This window comes from Toxorhynchites rutilus, chromosome 1 (assembly GCF_029784135.1).
Source record: "Toxorhynchites rutilus septentrionalis strain SRP chromosome 1, ASM2978413v1, whole genome shotgun sequence".
Lineage (NCBI taxonomy): Eukaryota > Metazoa > Arthropoda > Insecta > Diptera > Culicidae > Toxorhynchites > Toxorhynchites rutilus.
Genome location: NC_073744.1, coordinates 196,672,676 through 196,693,591, shown reverse-complemented (window position 1 = coordinate 196,693,591; position 20,916 = coordinate 196,672,676). Strand labels below are relative to the sequence as shown.

Below are 20,916 nucleotides of genomic sequence, written 5' to 3'. Positions count from 1 at the left end.
AATACACTAAAAAACTCGTAGATAACAGCTAAAAAACAGTTAGACAGTTGCAATGAACAAGAGTTACCATACTGAAGATGGAATTCTGAAATTGATCAACGCCTTCGAAAACGAGTTAAAATTTCAACCACCGTACGAATATGAGTTTGAGTCAATTTTCATACATTAGCACATATATTCACCATTTTTAGATAAATTGAAACCATTATTCTGAAAACAGATAGCAAACCTTTTCATTCTCATATGACACTATGACTTCATCTAAATAGAATGTTCCAAAAGCTTGTTTCCGTCATTCAAACGAAGGAAAAATAGATCTGCAATGTGGTGTACGATTTCGAGTTTGCGTCACTGTATTTCGGGTTATAATAAACTACTCGTAATAGTTTACACGAGACATCAGCTGTTCATTTCAATACAGCTACAGATTAAGTTTATCACTACCTCATTTGATGCAGACCTTGAGCAAACTTTCTCAAATAACAGCTAGACATATGTAAACAAAACATGTATACAAAATAAAAGATACGTAAATACAAACTATCGCGTAATTACCTTCGCAAACTTCCTTCTCATCAGTCATACTGTCTTATCGAAAATTCACTTTTGATCTTGTAAATGTTGTAAAATGAACGGGAAACAAACAGATATAAATTGATGGAATGACGACAGCTGATTACGTCACTGCGTTGCTAAATACACCGATCCTAGCGTTCTGGGTTGTTTACATTTGAACCGATATTTCACACTGCGTAGGGATGATCAAAATATTTTCCTGTCCGTTGTTCCTAACTGTGACAAGACTTGATGATTTCTAATTTTATTCACTACAGGAATTTAAATTTATGATCGTGGTATTCATGCGTTGTTTTAATTACAATGTTGAGTCCGTGGGTTGGTAACCAGAGTTGCCATAATAAAATCTGTGTTTTGGTCTCAAAAAATCTTTTTATCTGAGTTTTTCATCAGAAAATCTGTACCGAAATCTGTATCAAATTTATAAGTCCAATTTTGAAGTGTAATCTCAGCATTAGTATCATTGATTGGCATAGTTTTGACGATGTTGATTGTATCCACGTAAAAAATCGCATTCACTGTGCTTTAATAGGAAAAAGATAAGCAGTAAAGCTAGCCGATGACGCTGACTTTTGTATTTTTCGCTTTAGATTGAACATGAGAAAGCAGTACTACACGCTACATATGAATGCCAAAATGACTCTCATTCAGACTGATTCGAATGCCATATGAATAAAATTGGTGAGTTAGGAAACAGTATTACTGAGACCAAGCCATAACTAGAATTGGATCGTTATTTTGAAAAATCTGTAAATCTGTATGAAAACCAAAAAAAAATCTGTAATCTGTATCTACAGATTCTTGGTTTCAAATAGTCTGAAAACTCTGTATAAATACAGATTATTCTCTAGATATAGTAACCCAGTCACTTTTGTATTCGCATGGGTATTTGGACGAATAGAAGGGAAGATTCACGGGTTTTGGCTGTGTTAAACTTTCGATTGTATTAGTAGCTAGGAAGATAGGAAGTTCACATATCAGGCATACCAGTCAGTTACTCAAATGGTACAAAATCGAATGTGCCAACAAACAACGTTGAAAGAGGATGTATAGAAACTAATTACATATTTCCAAAAAATATTTTTCGCATTATGAAAAAAAAACAGAACATGTCACGAGCTAAAATGTTTAATTTTTTCTTTAATTTCTTCTTATATCAGAAATAGTATTCAAATATCTACTATGTTTGGATGTTAGAGCAACTTCGTGGAGGTTTATGTCTGGTCATCAATTGTAATTACTTTTTTCACAATTAGGGTGCTGAATACTTCATTCGTCTAAAACTAAAACACAAGCGGAAACGTTTCGTATCGAAAAGGAAAAAAAAAAAAAAAAGGTTGTTGCATCTCGCGCGACGTTTTAACGCGCCACAAACCACATTCAGAAACATTTTAGAGCGCGGAAAATACCACTGGACAACAAACAAACACAAATTGAAAATCGAAGATCGAGCACATCGTGAAAATTGTCCAATTTCAAACGCTTTTTGCTCAGTCATTTCATGATGGATTGATGAAATTTTTGCGTCAATCGATTTCGGTACTTCATAACAATTTTTTATATTGAATAAAATAATATGTCATGAAACTAACTACCGAACAATTGAAAAATCTCAACCTAACCTAATCCTAACGGAAATACCCACTTCTGATTGGTCGAATTGACGACACATGGGGCGAGTCCCTAATAGAGACATCAAAACCATGCTGCCTGGGGGAAACCGGCATTGTAGATACATGAAAGTAGGGGGAGCTTTCGTTCCAACCGAAATGTATTCCCTAACAGAAATATCAAAACCAAGGTGCCCGGGGGAAATCGGCATTACAAATATATAAAAGTCGGGGAATTTTTATATTGCGAGTAAGGTGAGTGATACGATTAATTCTAGCAAATAAAATTTAAATTTGGAACTTTAATGTTGGTTGCTTCGTGAAATTTCATATCAATGACCGATCGTGTATTGTGAAAAATTTAGCACAAGTGTAAGTGTAAAATTGTGTTAAAAATGATTTGAAATATGAAACGATTTATTTCAATTTTGATTAATAAAAACCAAGGTGTGTTCCCGCTCGAGAACGGGTCGTTTGGTTCAAGCTGTCTGTTTTGTTGTGTTCATTTTCGCCCAAGGAAAGTTTATATGGCGAGAAAAATTGAAAAGTGAAGAAATATTAGAAAAAGTGATTTCCTATATGCTCTACATTTAGTATTAGTTGTTGTTAGTCCAATTAAAATCCGCATTGAGTTGAATAAACACACAGAAAGTAAAAATTTTAAAAGAAATTTACCTTTTCCATTTCAAATATGTTTTCTCTATATTAAAGTAACTTGTTTTCACTGATGAGAGAAATTGATAATTGTGTTCGGTATTGGTAATTATACTATATAACATTGGTGATTTTTATTTTCTTTATTTCATCCATACATAACACAGGAGGCATCTCGTCTAGGATTACAGAGGGCGGTTTTCATCATATCTCGTTCCACTTCGGTATTTTTAATCTGATACGTCCATCCAACGACTGTTTACCATCCTTCTGTAAACATCACTCGGTAAATACTGGTGGAGTGAACAAACAATTACCAATAACCAAACAAAATGGCCTTTTTCAGGGCCACCAAATCGTTATCAAAGAGTTTAACGATGTAATTCTTCAAACATGTCCAAAATCAACAGATAGCCTAACGGAATCCCACGTCAACTATGCGGTCGTGTCTTGGACACAACCCTCCTGTGACTTTTTCCCGCATTTCTCTCGATGGATGTTGATTCCCAACTTATTCCCGTATTTTCCGCTTTTCCCGAATGGGTGACCACCCTGCATTATCTATAACCACCTCCCTAACCCCCCTGCCCCTTCGTAGACAAGCGTGGACATTTTCTTACCCCCTACATAAATCGATGGAAACAAAAATCCCCCCAACATGCATGTAGGGGAAAAGTGGTTAAAATGAACACCCTAAGGAATATGCGTCCACATACTGCTACAATTTCTGTTCTTTGATATCAAGATATCAAACGGTTTTTATAATAACAAATCAAAATAGTACATTTTTCATTGAAAGAAAATAAGATGTAAAATCGAGCATTCTTTTACCGTGCGGTTAGAATGATCACATGGTGGTGGTAAAATGAACAATTACACATATCCTGATAAATGGGATAGATTTATGCGTTGTTCCTTATCTAAATTTGTTTAAATCATTATTGAAATAGTAGGTACATGTATGAAATGAGCTAGGCCTATTCACCTAGAGTAGTTATTAGAATTTACTCATACGTGCGAAAAAGTAGTAAGAAACACATAACGCTTCACATATTGAGGTTTGGTTTTGGTCTAGGTGGCATATTTTTTCGAGGTCAAAGCCACAAAAGGAACCCCTTGAAAAGCAAAATTTGATGAGGTAGATCAGCTTTGGAAAACATGACATTGTTAGTCGTTATCCAGTGGTGGCTCATTTTGCCCCAAACAACAAAGTAATTTTGAATGTGAATTAATCACTGAAACCAAACAAAATATCTGTTTACCTCTCATTGAATTTTTTTTTTTTCCAAAATATATATTTTTATCAAGGCTCATATGGCGTTAGCCTCACGGGTCCGGGAGTACAATACTTTGAGAATTTTTCTTATTATCTATGTTAGTAATATGTAACCGATTACTCACGGTTGGCTCGAGGTTAGTATTACAAGTGTTTTCGTAACTGGGATGTTGCTGTCTCCAATGCTCTGTACGTGTGCCCGACACGGGATACTTCCTATTGGGATGCAGCTGACCATTAATCAGCAACGCCCCCCTAGTCTGTACCCCATATCTAGCGTGGTGCGTCTTTCTCGACTCGAGGAATCCAGGATAGAATGGTCACTAGCCGGCGCAATCATCAGCTCGTGTAGAGTTGTCATGAGCGGTACAACCTTTGGCTCTTGTTGAATGATCTGCACAACCTTCGGCCCGTGCATCTGTAAAGAGTGTGTGTATGTATTGCCGCGACTAAGTAAAAGTTTATCGATCGGATAGGAGGGATATGAAACGGGGACACAACGAAGGAAACATAATTAAACGTTGACATCGGCGTTTCTGAGGAACAGGTATAGATGAAGCAGAAGATCAGGATCATCTCTCATTGAATATGTGAAAAGTGGTCCAAACTGAAGATTTGTTGAAGATATCAGGCCGAATAATTTAAATTTCACGGGAAATTCCTTAAATACGATGCGCACAAAATTACATCAAAATGGCTACCGTGAGAGATATTTGTTTTATTTATTATTTTTTACATTTGACAGTTTTATGCATAACAGGGTGTCTTAAACAGCTTCAAATGTCTAAGAATGAGATAATGGAGGAGTATCAATTTGTTTATAGTTAAATTAACAAAGTTTGAGCACTGGTTCATTTTACCAACCCTGTTCATTTTAACCTCATTTCCCCTATCTGCAATGCCGATTTCCCTGGTTTTGATGGCTGTGTTAGGGTGGGTTTAGACTAGGGATATATTCATGTGAAGAAATATGATGAGATTTATAGAAATCGCATCAACCGTTTACACTAGCGTGAACTTCTATAATGAATATATTCATATTTTCGGTGAATTTATTCACCTAAAGTAGAACTGCATCCAACTTTAGTGATTTCTCACCAGTGAGAAATTCACAAGCGTTTACATATGCTGAATTTATTCAAGTTATATATACCTCGAATAAGTGTATCATTTATTCTCACCCGTTTACACCTATTTTCACGTGAATAAATCCATCTATAGCTATAGATCTCCCTAATGTAAACCCGCCATTAGGGAACATATTTCGATGGGAACGAAGATTGCTTCAATCACTTGCAAATGACATGTTTCTCCGTTACACGAAGTACATGTTTGATACGGAAAATGTAATAAAATAAAGACAGGTCAAATAGAAAGAAACGTTCCTCGAGTTTTGGGCATATCTTTATTTATATAGATAGAATATACAGGGTTTTCCAACTTTAAATTCCGAAAGTAAATTGAAATAAAACACACTTAGAATTCGAATTTCGATGAAACTTTTATTTCAAATTAATGTTGGGTTTATGCCATTATGTGTGAAATACAACATCATTCGAATGTCCACCTAGGGCTTCCTCGCACACCTTGATCCGGAACAGGTAATTTTCGATGACTTTTCGGCACATATGGGGCGGTATCTCGGTCATAACTTCACGAATGTTGTCTTTCAAACGTTCAAGAGTTTGCGGAGAGTTGGCATAGACACGGTCTTTCGCATAACCCCACAAAAAAAAAGTCTAGCGGGTTCAAATCGCATGATCTGGACGGCCAATTGGCATCACCAAAACGCGAAATTATGCGTCCCTCCAATTTCTCCATATCTTCAATTTGTGTCAAAAAAAATCGATTAACATGCGGCCATAGCGCTCACCATTCACAGTTACCGTCTCGCCGTCCTCATTTTCAAAGAAATACGGAAGCAGCCCGTATGCCCGACGCATTCCATGGTCACCACGCTCTAATTTTTGTACCAGTTGGACTTTATATGGATGTAGGTGCAAGTCCAAATGCAAAATTCGCCACAATGATGTGTTTGACAAGCCCAATTGCTGAGCACGCCGTGGAATCGAAACATTCGGGTCATCCTCCACACTGGCAGCAACAGCAGCAATATTTTCGGCCGAACGCACATTACGATGATACACAGGTTTCACAATATCCGCTACGGATCCAGTTTGTTCGAATTTACGCACTACATTAGCGATTGTGTGCTCTGTAGGCCGTCCATGACGACCAAAATCCGTCCGTGATGCTCGAAAAACATTTGCCGGTTTTTCATCATTTTTATAGCACAATTTAACAAAATTAACACGTTGTGCGATGCTAAAACGATCCATATTGTAAAATGGCAGACATTCAACTAACGATATGACGCTCTGGTTGACAGCTATGTCAAACGGATATAGGAATGCGTTTTATCCCCTGAAACTCAATTTTCACTCTCGAACAAAGATCAATTTCGTTAGCGCAAACATCAAATGGACTAACAACGCTTATCACAATGTAATTGTGCTTTCGCGATTGCATCTCTGTTCGCACAATATAATATGTACTGGAACCTGGAAATAACAACCCTGGTTTTTTTTTTTTTTATCTTCGCTTATTTTTCGTCGGCCTATTTCCGCCACTTTAGTGCCAATCACCGACATCAGGGAGGCGACTCCACCTGTTCCTACCTATCAGACTCAACAACTCATGAGCCGGGCCAACTTCTTTTACTTCCGCTCCGAAGGAAGACGTAACCAGAGATTTTTCGCCTCAGAAAATCCCAACGACGCCAGCTGGGATTGAACCCAGGCCGATCGGATTGTGAGGCTGTTACGCTAACCATACAACCATCGAACAACCCTGGTGATTGTACAAGAAAAAAGGTTAAAGGATTGCTCAATGCGTTTGATTGCCACTAACGCCATCTGATAAAAATCATTTAAGACTTACTTGTACATCCAATACTGTACCAATCAGTCCACGAATATCTTAATATTTTCGTGATTTGAAAACGACACTTCTCATAGCATCGCTCAAAGGATGTGATATATTCTGCTTGGTCAACCCTTCATCACTTTCGTTACATCTATTCGAAAACAGTTTAATCAGGAATGAAGTAAAGAAAAAGACCACAGTTGATGGGAGACAAATATGAGCGGAAAACAACCGTCATCATATAATAACATATGACAAAATTACATTCGTCGTCAGTAATAAACACATTCACACATTCTCAACGGTGATCACTTTACCGGAACGAACTGAATCAATCGTTTGATCCGCCGGAGCAGCGCCTCGATGAAGCCCTTGTCCGAGGTGCGCGTCTGATCCGGAACCGTGCTGACAAGCTGCTTGCAGAAAGTCTCGTTGAACACCCCGATCAGGGTTTTCTTCAGTGCAGCGACATCCTCGGCGGTGATCTTCCAACCCACTTCCGTTTGGGAGGATAGATAGTCTAGAAAAGTAAAAACATTTCAGTGTTTCGAGTGCATGTGGATGCATTCATTCGTTCGGAAACTCACTTTCAGTGCCTCCCCCATAGGACGAGTTGAAATGCAACGAGCTCACGGGGATTGCCCGCAGCATAAAATAGTCCAGATGGGCCCACAAAAGGTACAGACAGTGCTCGGTAATAAAAACGCATCGCTTTAGCTCCTCCTGCTTGGCGGCTATCCGTTCTGTCAGATTGTTGTGCTGAACTTGGACTGGAATGGGAAATAATGATCAGAATAAATCACCAAATGATCCACGGAACTCACCGTTGGTATCCAAGCTAAGACTGGGCAGCGAATTCCGCTGTCGCACCAGACTCTCGTGCGAAAGCTTCTCCCTGTGGTAATACTCGACCGAGTTCTTCAGCTGCACCACGATGATGTTCAAACTGTGCGACGTTTCGAGGGCAGCTCCCGTTCCACGGTTCTCCTGCTGCCGGTGGTGAATGTTTTCGCTGATTTGGGGCGAAAACAACACGTTGATGGTCCGGTGGTCAACGGCGTGATTCGAAATACTGTTGCGTGCATAAAGCGCAAGATTGGCCGCAATCTGGAGGAAGTACTTCAGGTGGGTGGATTTCTCCCGCTCGCTGCAGTTGGTGAGCGCGTTTTGGTTGAGCTCTTTCAGCGTTTGCTCGGACAGGCTGAACCGTGGGAACAGAGTCAGCATTAGCTTCTGCAGCCGGTAGAGATTGGCTCCGATGTCTTGGTTGACGTTTGGCGCAATGAGTGTGGAGATTTCCTGATTAGCTGCACGAGCGATCAGACTCGTTATTCCGGCCAACTCCTGCAGCAGGCCGATATTGAGGAAGGGAGTTCCCGCGCGAAGCACGATTTCGATAGTTTCGCCGTGAGAAAGCAGGAAGTGAATGATCTGAGTGACAGCGGAATGATTTTCTTGGCCCAATGTGGAAAGAATAACGTCGCACAAATTGAGAGCCGGGAAGAGGATCTGTTGATAGCGAGCTTCGATCGGTGGAATAAAGCTAGAGGAGGCTTGGTAATGTCCGGAGTAGCTGAGGACTTGAAAATCAGGATGAAGGTCGAAGACCTTCATTCCTGCCAGCACACTGAGAGCCTTCTCTTCCAGCAGAAGCTCCGCACCGATGTGAGAGCTGCCAATTCTACTCAACATTGCCATTTTTGATTCATACACGTAAAGTGCCTTCATATTTTCCGGTTGATTGTCGAGAATTCGGCACAGTTTGACATCGTTCTTCAGCAAACTATCGATCATATGAGACAGATAACCCCTTTTGGAGATAAACTGAATCACGTTGGTCATCGAGTCCATATCCAGTAGCATATCAACGCAGGAGAGGGCCAACATTTTGCAGATATCATGCCCTCCGGTGCAATCATGACAAAGAATGTCGATCAGTTTATCCCCGAACGATTGGAAGATCTCGATAACCATCTCGATTTGAGCTTGCGATTCGTCCGCTCCACTCTCATGAGATCTTCCCGCCGCCAGGCTTTTATCCAACCGTGAAACATAGAACTCATCCCTCATGTTATCCTGTTCGTTTTCCAACTTGTCCCGATTACCTTTCACGATGTGCATATAGTTTAGCAGAGACGCATACAGATTTATTCTCAGCTTTTGCGATCCCACGCCGCTGATTAGGATCCACTCAAGAATGTTCTGCAGGATGTACCTCAAACTAAGCGTATTCGTTTTGGGTGAAAAGGTTCCCCCACTGCCTCCAACCCCCACGACACTATTCCCCCCGAACGAACTCATCAGCGGACCCTGGTTTATCTCCTGTGGACCCTCTCGGTTCTTCAGGACACAGCAGTGTCTCATGTTCACCATCAACAGCAGGACCGTCGACGAGGCAAGATTCGCCAACTCGGGCATAATCTGATTTGGCACCACCTTACTGAGAACCGCCTGGACAATCTCCAACAGCAGACTTTGCTTCACATCCAGCGAGACAAACATCGCTGGAGTTACGCTGAACAGCACCTCCGTCACCTGGCTCCAGCCTTCCAAAAACTTCACAGTCGAAGCGCACAAATTCCGCTGACAGTTCACCTGCAGCCCATACATCAGAATGGTCTCGATTTCCACCAGAATGTGTGCCCTCTGACCGGCAGCGATCGTCGTTTGCACCGAGTTAAGCTCATCCTTCAACACGTCGTGCAGTTTCCTGATGTCGATCAACTTCAAACCACCACCCGCGCCAACCGCTGGGATCTCACAACTTTGGAGCAACCCTTGCAGCAGCGAGTTGTCGAAGTAATCCCACTTTGGTTTCTCCAGCGATTTAATCTCAAAATCCAAACAATCCAACAGCTGACACAGCAACAGCTTGGCCGACTCCGACACTCCCTTCCGCCCGCCGCCGCCGATGGTGCTGCTCTCCAGCGGACTGGACATCATACTCGCGTTCATCATGCTGTAGTGATGGGACAGCTCCACCGGGAGGACGGCGCTTTCCGTCGCCGCCTGCTGGCCGCTCTGGACCACGCCGAGCAGAATCTTGCACACGTTCCCGAACTGGGAAACCTGACTCTTGTCCGAGGTGAGCTTCAGCTCGATGGCGACACACTTGAGCAAACCGGTCATCTGGTTCAGTACATGGGGACTTTTGACGTTTGCGAAGGGCAGTCCGCTGATGTGCCGGCAGAGGAAGTCGTTGCAGGAGCGCAGGAAGCGCAGGATGACCTCCGAGGTTCGCGTGTTGTGGCACAGCGCGTACAGTAGCGAGTAGGCGTTCTCGATTAAACGCTCCTGCGGGGCGGAGCTGGTCTTGCCGGATTTGGATACCTGCGGAAGGGAGAGAGTAAAAATTTTGGATATTGCTGTTTCCTATTATAAACCGTTCATCTATTCATGTATATTATTTTTATCTCATTTGTTTATTTATTTAGGCCCATGAGTATTTCAGCTGTAACAGAGCCGGATTTAACCGTGTACATACTACATGTTTATCGTATCTAAATTGAGGGGCTTAGAATGAAAGGGTTGTAAGTGATGTGATCGATTTCTCTACATCGACTCTCTCTTTTGGTCATAGCTTACACTCAAATACATTCCCAGATGTATTTGACAATGTGGAAGATAGGTCAGAACCTCACCTATCAGATTCTATATCAAACTTAAATTGGAACGTTTTTGCAATTGAGTTATTAACTAAAGAAAAAGATGATGAAGAGAAATCGATCAAGTCACATACACCCCTTGCATTCTAAGCCACTCAATTGTAAATTACACAGTACCCATTTAGACGTGAGAGTATTTTTTCTGTTATCCCATTGCTCAGTAAGATCGGACAGCGGAGACAGTTGATTTGATCATTGTTGTGTTATTAATAGCACAATAGCCCGATGTTATTAACAGAGCAGTATTGTATGATGTATGGATGAGAGCAGTATCGATGAAAAGAGGCCAGGACTTCGACCGAGAATCGATCTATGTTCTATAACAACATAAAGATGGTCGATTGGCTCTGAGTTTTGAACTCCCTATCGATTCCTTAGTGAGCGAACACGCGATCAATGTGGCTACGAAGATCCCCATCTATCTAATATTAAGATGATTTTTTCTCCATGAATAGATAGTGGTGAAATCTAAATCTCCAGCCGAGCACTCTTTTATCCAAGATCTATTCTGTTTTCTGTCAACTAACAAATCTAATGATTTCAAAGGTACCCCTTGAATTCTTCCCGTATAGGTAGATCCCGTCACTCGCTAGCTACACACCATCTGTCAATACGACCGAGTAGTCTAGCAATGGACGACTAAAATCTTCTTTTTTAACGTGATAAACAATTGATATGATAAACAATTTGATAACTGTAAAACAGCAAGCATTATCTAAACATGGTTCACGTTTCGATTGGTCCAATTTGTACTCCCTGAATTGTACCGACCAAACGGAGCAACTAGAGCAGCAGCAAAAAACAGGCTTCCTCAACAAAAACGAAGAAGAAATAAGAAAAAAGTTGATGGGTCTGAGCCTAAGAGCACGGACGTGATCTTGACATAGGACTGTGATTGTGTGTAGTAATTACATTTAAATTGAGTTTTTAATTGTTAAAAATCTGTATTTTTTTCTCTTCTGATACATCAAATGGATGCCCTGGAAAAACCGGTTCCTGTATGTACTTGTATCCTTTAAACGGGTTAGATGACATAACGTGGTAGAATTCGGAACCGCATTCTGTTCAAAAATGTACACAAAAATACCATTAAAGCCATTACTACCCTTTACTTCTGTTTATTCAATCATGCAGAAGAAGACAAAGAGTCATCATGTATCATTTTTAAACACAAGTCTAAATAGTTAGGACCTACATTAATATAAGACTGAATCAATTCAATCTATGACTACAGAAATATATTATAGATAAAAATAGCATTATCTCCTTCGTTACCAAGTTGTCCGGAACATTGTCGGAGCTGTCGACCCATCAGCTTACTCTCTGCCCTCTCCAAGCTCTTCGAGAAGTGTTTTCGAACCCGAATTCTTTCTTCGCAGATGAACATGGTGTCTTTCCTGAGGAACAGTTTGGGTTCCGTTTGGGTTTGGGATCCACCAGACAACACACCAAGACGACAGCAATGGCGCTTTTGCACATTGAAAAGGCCTTCGACAATGGGGGCTGCCATACAAATGAAACACAAATTTCTGCATAACTCGAAAACTAAACAAGCAAATTGAGCCAAATTTGTCATGTGAAGATTTTAGGGGGCAAGAAACGTTTCTATGCTGAATAGACACTCCTCTCTCTCTCCCCCCCCCCCTCTCTGAGGGAGGAAGGGGGTGGAGGTTTGTCTTTATTTTATCATATTTTCTGCATCAAACATTTATTCCATGTAACTGAGAAACATGTTATTTGCAAGTGGTTGAAAAATCTTGAACGAGAATTGTGTCTGAAAATAATCCGATATTATAATGATGAGTTTCGGTAGAAGTACTAGGAATTTTATAGTAAAAAGGGTAAATCGATTAGAAGATCAATCAATGAACAGTTCTGCCAATGGACCCATGAACAGGTATGGGCAAAATCACACCGAAATTCGTTCAACAACACTCATTCACAGATAAAACTCACCCTTCTATTCTCCGTTTATGCCTCATTTTATTTCAGACAGAAAATATTCAACTATCATCTTCGCAAAGTTCATTCTTGACCTGAATGGAAAAATACCCGCTCATCTATTCTCAGAGAATTTTGCATTCCCGCATTTGCCTCTCGGAATGACGTTAGATGGTGAGAGAATCAGATTGGAAACTTTTGCTTGAGCCAGCGAGTGTCTCTGTAAAATCATTCGTTTTTCACTCCATGAGCAATCATTGAGCCTCGATCGCGGCAGTAAAATATAGGTAGATATTTAGTTGAAATCGAGTTGTTTCCTGTGCACTATTGCAATGACTTTTTTGTTTGTTTCTAGTACGGAAATTGTTGGAGAAAATGATCTTGTTTCGTCTTGATCGATGGGTTGAAACGAATGGCCTACTCTCAGATACACAATATGGGTTCCGCAGGGGCAAGGGGACGAATGATTGTCTTGCGTTGCTTTCTTCAGAAATTCAAATGGCTTACGCCGAAAAAAAACAAATGGCTTCAGTATTCTTGGACATAAAGGGGGCGTTTGATTCAGTTTCAATTGAGGTCCTGTCAGACAAATTACACTCTCGGGGTCTGCCGCCTCTGTTGAATAATATGTTATATAACTTGCTTTGTGAGAAACATTTGAATTTTTCTCACGGAGATTCGGCAGTGAATCGGATCTCTTACATGGGCCTCCCTCAGGGCTCATGTTTAAGCGCCCTTTTGTACAACTTCTATGTAAGCGACATCGACAATTGCCTTACACAAAATTGCAGCCTAAGACAACTTGCAGATGATGGAGTGGTGTCTGTCGTAGGATCAAATGAATCCGACCTGCAAGAACCCTTACAAGATACTTTGAACATTTTTTCAACCTGGGCCATTGGGCTAGGGATCGAATTCTCCACGGAGAAAACAGAGATGGTGGTTTTTTCTAGGAAGCATAGACCAACAAAACCAAAGCTTCAACTTTTGGGTAAATCGATCACTCATGCTATGTCATTCAAGTATCTTGGGGTCTGGTTCGACTCCAAATGTACTTGGGGGGCCCATATTAGGTATCTGAGTAAAAAATGCCAACAAAGAATAAACTTTCTCCGTACAATTACCGGCACCTGGTGGGGAGCCCATCCCGAAGATCTTATAATGTTGTATCGAACAACTATTCTCTCAGTGATGGAGTATGGCAGTTTCTGTTTTCAATCAGCTGCCAAAACACACCTCATTAAACTCGAGCGAATTCAGTATCTTTGTCTCCGTATTGCGTTGGGATGTATGCCCTCAACGCATACCATGAGTCTCGAGGTTTTGGCAGGCGTACTCCCACTAAAAGATCGCTTCAATTTATTATCTCTTCGGTTCCTCATCCGGTGTAAGGTTATGAACCCATTGGTGATCGGAAATTATGAGCAGCTTATCGAGCTAAATTTTCATTCTGGATTCATGAGCTCATATCATGAATTCATCACCATGCAGGTTGATCCTTCTTCGTATATTCCCAACCGTGTTTGTTTTTCTGACTACATCAATTCCTCTGTACATTTTGATCTGTTCATGAAGGAGAAAATCCATGAAATTCCAGATTATCCTCGATCGAGGATCGCTCCTACGATCTTCAATGCAAAGTATGGGCGTGTCAATTGTGATAATATGTACTATACAGATGGATCCTCAATGAATGAGTCCACAGGATTTGGAGTGTTCAACGAAATTTTCAGCACCTCCCACAGTCTTCATAATCCTTGCTCAGTGTATATTGCTGTTGAACACTATTACATTGTAACGGATAGTCTTAGCTCTGTCGAAGCTATCCGTTCAGTGAGGCCGGAAAAGCACTCGCCGTACTTCCTTGAGAGAATACGAGAAATTTTTAGTGCTTTATCCAGACGCTGTTATGTCATTACCTTTGTCTGGGTCCCTTCACATTGCTCCATTTCGGGTAATGAGAGGGCTGACTCATTAGCAAAGGTAGGTGCAATTGAAGGCGATATTTATCAGCGTCAAATCGCCTTCAATGAATTTTATTCTTTAGTTCGTAAAAATAGCATCGCTAACTGGCAACGCAAGTGGAACGAAGATGAATTGGGCCGGTGGCTCCACTCGATTATCCCTAAGGTTAGCCTCAAACCATGGTTCAAAAGTCTGGACTTGAGTCGGGACTTTATTCGGACCTTCTCCCGACTCATGTCCAATCACTGTTCTTTAGATGCGCTGCTTTTTCGTTTCAAGCTTGCCGACAGCAATCTCTGCGTTTGTGGCCATGGTTACCACGACATCGAACACGTTGTTTGGTCGTGCGAGCTATATCTTGTCGCCAGATCGAATTTAGAAAACTCCCTTCGGGCCCGAGGAAGGCAGCCCAATGAGAGATGAGAGATGTGTTGGCTCGGTTAGACCTTGATTACATGTCCCAAATATATGTTTTCCTTAAAGATATCGATCTTCGAGTGTGATTGTTCTTACATCCTTTCCCCCCCATTTTCCCCTCCTTTTCGTCCTTCGCGAGCTATCGGTTCCCTAACATTAGAATAAGTTAAATTGTTAATACATATTAGATGTGAGGATAGTTTAAGAATTCAGTGTGATATGTGAGTATGAATGTGAAAGTGAGTGTGAGTGTGAGTGTGAACAAGGTTACAATTTCCTTACATCCCATCCTTTTCCTAAGGAAAATATGTCACCCTTCTAAACTCGAGTCGACCGCGAGTAATCGGTTTCCTATTTCATTAACCGTAGAATTAAGAAAACATGTTAATAGTAAAAGTATAGTTGAGAGTTTGGCTTCTTTAAACCTATGTAACTGAGCCTGTACAAATAAACGAATTATAAAAAAACAGGAAGTGGGTTATATCTATGGTATAACCGCAAGGATGACGTAGGACTATCGTTGATTTAGAGATCATTTGTTTGAAGTTGAATCTGAATTCATTCTGAATGAATGAATATTTGGAGGACTTCGAAAACGAGAGCGTTACGTTGGAGGCACAAGGTTTTATGCATCCCATATTGGATACGGAAATATCCTACTGATGGGGAAGAATATTCTTCAGAAGCTATCCTGTTGATTGCGATTGATTGAAAAATCACAAAACCAAATGTATTTGGTCACAGTGTTACATTAAATTCCCAGAGAAACTGGCAGATTATTTTCAGTAACGATTAGATATTTCCACATTTTCCTCGATACTGGAAGCCCACCAGTGGTTAATGCCAACTCGATAACCATCTGTTAATAGCACTTGATTGAAACATATTTGGTCACAGTGTTACATGGATAGAAAACATTCAAATAAACTCTTTCACATGAATGTATTTTTAAATTCCCAGAGGAACTGGCAGATTATTTTCCGGATCTTTCTCGATGCTGAATGACATCCAAACGGAAAGAATTCCGCGCGTGTATGTGTATGTGTGTGTAGCGGCTGCTTCGAGATCTTCCCGGGGAACCGTTTGTGGCATCACTCTCCTCCTGATGGATTCCCTTCTGGCCTAAGGTGTACAAACAGGCTCTTGGTGACACCGTTCATCCGCGCTTTCATGATAAACGGAGAGCTTCACCATAACAGCGACAACATGCTCCAATCGCTGTTCAATTAGAACTGAGTGGATTTCCGAGCGGCGCTTGCTTATATACCGATTGGTGATTTCAATAGCCTGTTTTGAAGGCAAATTTGAAGGCAGAAAGTAACAAGTATAGAACGCGTAGACATTTTATCTTTCGAATGAAGTGTTTATCATACCATTTCGTTCAGTTGTTTAGGAGCTATTAACGCTCAAAATCTCGGTGTCCGGCGTAACGCTTTCGTTTTCGAAACTTTGATTTTACACCCCGGTATAGAAATGAAAGACGTAGTCCTACGTCAAAAAAATTTGAGGAATGCTGATCGCTCATGCCCACAATTTGAAATCTCGGCACCGATGTGAGAACAACACTGTATTTTTCACCCAAATTGCTTTCGATGTCATTTTTCACATAGTTTATGTTGGCTCTAGTTGCACACTCGACAATGATGGAGCCATCTCTATTTGTTCTAAAATTACTAATTTTGTGTGTTCTTGTATCTAGTTTCGTTTTTAAATCCTTACGAGTATTTTCGCAAGCTTGTTTGACCTCTTTAGGTTTCATTACAATGACCGACTGAGTCTTACAACTTATTAGTCACAGAAACCAAACCCATAAAAAATGCTATTCAACTCACTCACCTCCAGCGAATTATCCAACAGCGTGATCAGCGACTTGCCACAATTGCTGGGAAAATTCATCACACCCGGTTGCTGCAAATTGGTCAACCGTAGCTCCTTGCTCAGCTCAAACCCGAGCAAATAATGCGCCAAATTGGGTGTGCTCTGCTGGGGCAGACACTCCTGCAGCAGTCCAATAATTGCCTCCTTGATATGCAGCTCCACATTTGCCCCCGACCCGTTGGAACCCTCTTCCCCCTCCAGATACAGCTCCTGACCATCACGATTCGAGTCAGCTTCGCTCCCACCAGCCCCCGCGTAGGTAACCGCTTCGCTTTCCAGACACTCCACAAACCCCTGTCGGATCTCGTTTTTCACCCGCTCGTTTTGAGTGAACAGCCCCAGAATCTGTTGGTTCACATTGGGCTGCCGCATAATGGCGGTCAGCACCCGGATCGCCACCAGAGCGTTCTCCGGCAGCCAAGAGTTGTACGTGACAAAGCGCGTGACGTTCAGCATGTGGTCAGCCTTTCCGCTGCGTGGATTCATCCCCAGCAGAAGCTTGTTGATTCCCGCCAGCAGAATCGAACAGTTGGACGAGAAATGGGCACTGAAAAAGTCCTCCTGCGTTTCGAGAGCTCGCTCGATGATCTGCAGCGCGTAGAGGGAGGTCGCCTCGAGATGTTTCTTGCCGGCGAAGGGCGCATAGCTGTCGAACATGGTGCACGATTCATCGATGATGTGCAGCAGCAAACGCAGGAAATCGGATTTGGTGTTCACCTGGAGTAGGATGTGAAATCCGGGCGAAGAGTTTTCCTCCTGGGGGTGGATCGTGGATGGGAAGTCCGCCGGTGAAGGGACGTAGTTTCGAACAAAGGCATATAACAGCTGCAGACACTTCTCGGCGATTTGCCACTTTTCGGCGGGGTTTTTGTAGTTTCGATTGTAGAACCGAAGGAAGACGGCATCGATGACGAAGGTGACGTACGGATCGAGACCAGGCTTACGCGGACCAGCGCCCAGTCCCTTTGGGATGGCCGTATCACAAAGGATGTAAAGCAGATCCAGCATCGCTATGGTCAGTGGATACAACTCGTTGCGGCTTTCGATTTCTTCAAGTTCGGACTCGATTCCCCGGCTGGCGAATGTGCTAGTGGTTGGGATGGTACTGATAATCTGAGACGCTTCGAGATTACTCCACAGCTGCAGTGCCGTTTCCTTACTCTTGCCAAGGGCGGCCAACGTTTGAACCAAATCCGCCTTCAATGGGATCGCCACGGAGCAGCTGATCAATCCGAGCAGCACATGTAGCGGTGCCCAATTCGGATGTTCGCATAGGGCAACACGTGCGACTTCGTCGTAAGTGGCCACAGCTCGAATCACCTGAAGAACCGCCTGCAAGCCGGCGATTTCCTGTGGGTTAATGTTTCTGCTCATGGCACGATTACGGTACACCGTCTCACTTCCCGGGTTCTGTTCCTGGCGGAGATTTTGGTAGTATCGGAACAGGGAATTGAAAAAGTGATCCCATGATATTGTAGCCGAGGCTCCGGAAGCTCCACCTTGCTTGAGAAGGTTAAAGGCATTTCGTGCCGATTGTGGGGAACTCGACAGGCCGGACAACATTTTGAGATACGGAATGAACAAAATGGGTGGCAGCAATTCGCCCGCCAAGCGTATAAATTTGAATAAACAAACCGAACGTGACGACGCCCGCTGATAATTAGCAGCCACTTCCATTGGTCCCCAGTATTCGAGGGATAGATTCAGCCGCATGTTATCATTCTGATACAATTTGCCAACCGAAAGCAGCAAAGCTTCAAAGTTTCTACACAAATTCGCCGGTGGATCCAACCCTTGCTGCTGGAAAGCTTGCACTGTTCTCGCCGTTTCATCTGCTCTAGCTCTCAGTTCCGTCACTTTGGAATGCATCAATTCGATGAAATCCGTGAAAAGAACATGCATTCTGCGATAGTAAAATTCTGTTCGAAAAATGATTTCATTTTCAAGCAAAGTGTAGTGAATAAAATCAAAAACCCGTCCTTGGATAGCAGCATCAACCAGCAGCTCATCCTGGTCGATGATTCTCGCCGTATTCGAGTACAGATTCTGTGGCGCAAGTCTAATGGTGGCAATCGCCAAGCCAAACGTAAAAAGAGACACCGAACGAAGACCTTCGCATTCCCAAGCGCCGGAGAGCGCCTCCATCACCGTTTCGATAAACTCCGCATCCTTAACCATGGGCAAACGTCGCACAACCTCCTCACCGTCTTCGCGTCGCTGAATCACGCTCATATCCAGCCCATACATGAGTGCCATTTGCATTGCCATCGTCACATCATCGATTCCCCCGGAAGAAACCGTCGATTTGTACTTCGCCAAATGGCGAATCAACTTAACGGTGGTACCCTTCGGAAGACCACACTGCGCAGCCCAATTGAACAACGAGGTTGCCAACAGCAATCGGATCTCTTCGAACAGCTCCAACACCTGCCGGTGATGCTTCGGTGGCCCCAGCGCTCTATTCGTCGTCAGCACATCCAGTTCCTTAGTCACATCTAGCTCCTCCAGCAAATCCACTATCTTATCCAGGATACCATCCGCCACCAGCCCATCCGTATAGCTCGTTATCAGCTGGGTAATCTCGTAGGGTGCATCCGTGCACCAGCTAATCCCCGCACGAGCCTGAAACAGCTCCTTCAAACTAGCCGCCAGCGATTTACGCCCATCGTAGTACAGCAGCACCGCCACCAGTCCACGCGGAAGCCCCGGGTGGTTGGGCATTTGCTGCTGGGCCGTACACAACAGCTCCAACGCGATGTACTCATTCAAGCTGTACATATCCGAGATGATTACACTCTCGTCCACCAGATCCTTCGACAGAATCGTGTGCCCGAACTCGGGCAGCGTGATACCCTCCGTTATACCCTGTCGAATCGCCTCCCTGCTTTTGGCATTCTTCGGTGGATTTCTCAGCAGAGAGGTGAAATTCTGCTTGTGCTTCCGAAGCAGCACATCCAAACTGGCCACGTTTTGCTCCTGCTGTTGGGCGCCACCCGTCGCTGGCGCCAGAAACACCTCGATACTGTTGAACAAATGCTTGAACGGAGTCCACATATCGTCCGGAGTCGCTGTGAAGAAGACAGAAAACCGGTGTAAACATAACCTTTTGCCCCTTCGGGGAACACCGATCGTATTCGTCATCAATTATCTGATTTCAACAAACCTTCCGTCATTTTCGCTTATTCTACTTTTCAACGCGCTCACGAGAATGAAGTCTATCGCCGATAAAAGACTATTCTGAGCGCAAATTCAACCGAAAATAACACAACTTGAGCGATAGATTTTACCGCGGAAGACGCACCACCAGCTTTTTGATCGGTTGACAGTTATGATTAGCCGAAGCGTTTCGCGAACGGATGGGTGCGAAAAGTTGTTTATGTTTACTTTGCATGGTCAGCTTTGAAAGACGTTCCACTTGGAAAGATAAATACAACGTGGGAAACAAGGGAAATAACATACTGTTTTGAGGTGGGACTACGTCTTTGTTTTCTATATACAGCGTACGCCATCATGTAGATCTCTTTTCCCTTTTTTTAAAAATCGAAAACAAGCTTCCGGAACATTCTATTTATGTATAAAATAAAATGTATAAAAATTGACTCAAACTAATATTCGTACGCTGGTTGAAATTTCAACTTGATTTCGAAGGCGTTGGACAATTTTGGAATTTCATGATTAGTATAGTATCCCGTGTTCATTGCAATTTTCATTCACCTCTATTCCGGTTCCCGATCGGATTTGAAATTAGACAAATGATGCATTTTGTTACCCGTTCGACTTCGATTAAGCACAATTATCAATGCGTTCGTGTTCGAATTATTTCGAAATTTGTTTTCCAGCATCTCAAGGATGCCAAATTTGCAGACATGTTCGCAATTTACTGATATTTAATTTTTGTCCCAAACTCTATCCTGTTGCACCCTTATATTTTAGTTGCAGACTGCAGGGATGTGGTATTACTTTTCTTTATGGCTTGATTCAACTCCCTGCGCTAACAACCTCTTTTTTC

At 42.4% G+C, this 20,916-nt stretch overlaps 2 protein-coding genes and 1 long non-coding RNA gene across 4 annotated transcripts in view; 1 reads left to right on the top strand and 2 right to left on the bottom strand.

Moving 5' to 3' along the window:
* Positions 1-691, bottom strand: part of LOC129762170 (uncharacterized) — a 147,422-nt gene extending 146,731 nt beyond the window's left edge. Inside the window, exon 1 of one of the 2 annotated variants that reach the window (XR_008740561.1) lies at positions 556-691. Coding sequence is in view for 1 of the 2 variants with exons in the window: in XM_055760181.1 (XP_055616156.1) it covers positions 556-576 (21 nt within the window). In the remaining variant the exon portion in view is untranslated. The remainder of the gene's footprint in view (positions 1-555) is intronic. The other variant, XM_055760181.1, reaches the window with a different exon arrangement.
* Positions 1-20,916, top strand: part of LOC129762184 (uncharacterized) — a 132,958-nt gene that overhangs the window by 104,907 nt on the left and 7,135 nt on the right. The window lies entirely within an intron of this gene.
* On the bottom strand, positions 7,200-20,227 carry LOC129762168 (nuclear pore complex protein Nup205). The gene is made up of 5 exons (XM_055760178.1): positions 20,071-20,227; positions 16,866-19,975; positions 7,866-10,371; positions 7,629-7,811; positions 7,200-7,561 (listed from the first exon to the last, which is right to left on the bottom strand). The coding sequence occupies exons 1-5, from the start codon at positions 20,078-20,080 to the stop codon at positions 7,350-7,352; spliced, it is 6,021 nt and encodes a 2,006-aa protein (XP_055616153.1). The 5' UTR covers positions 20,081-20,227; the 3' UTR covers positions 7,200-7,349.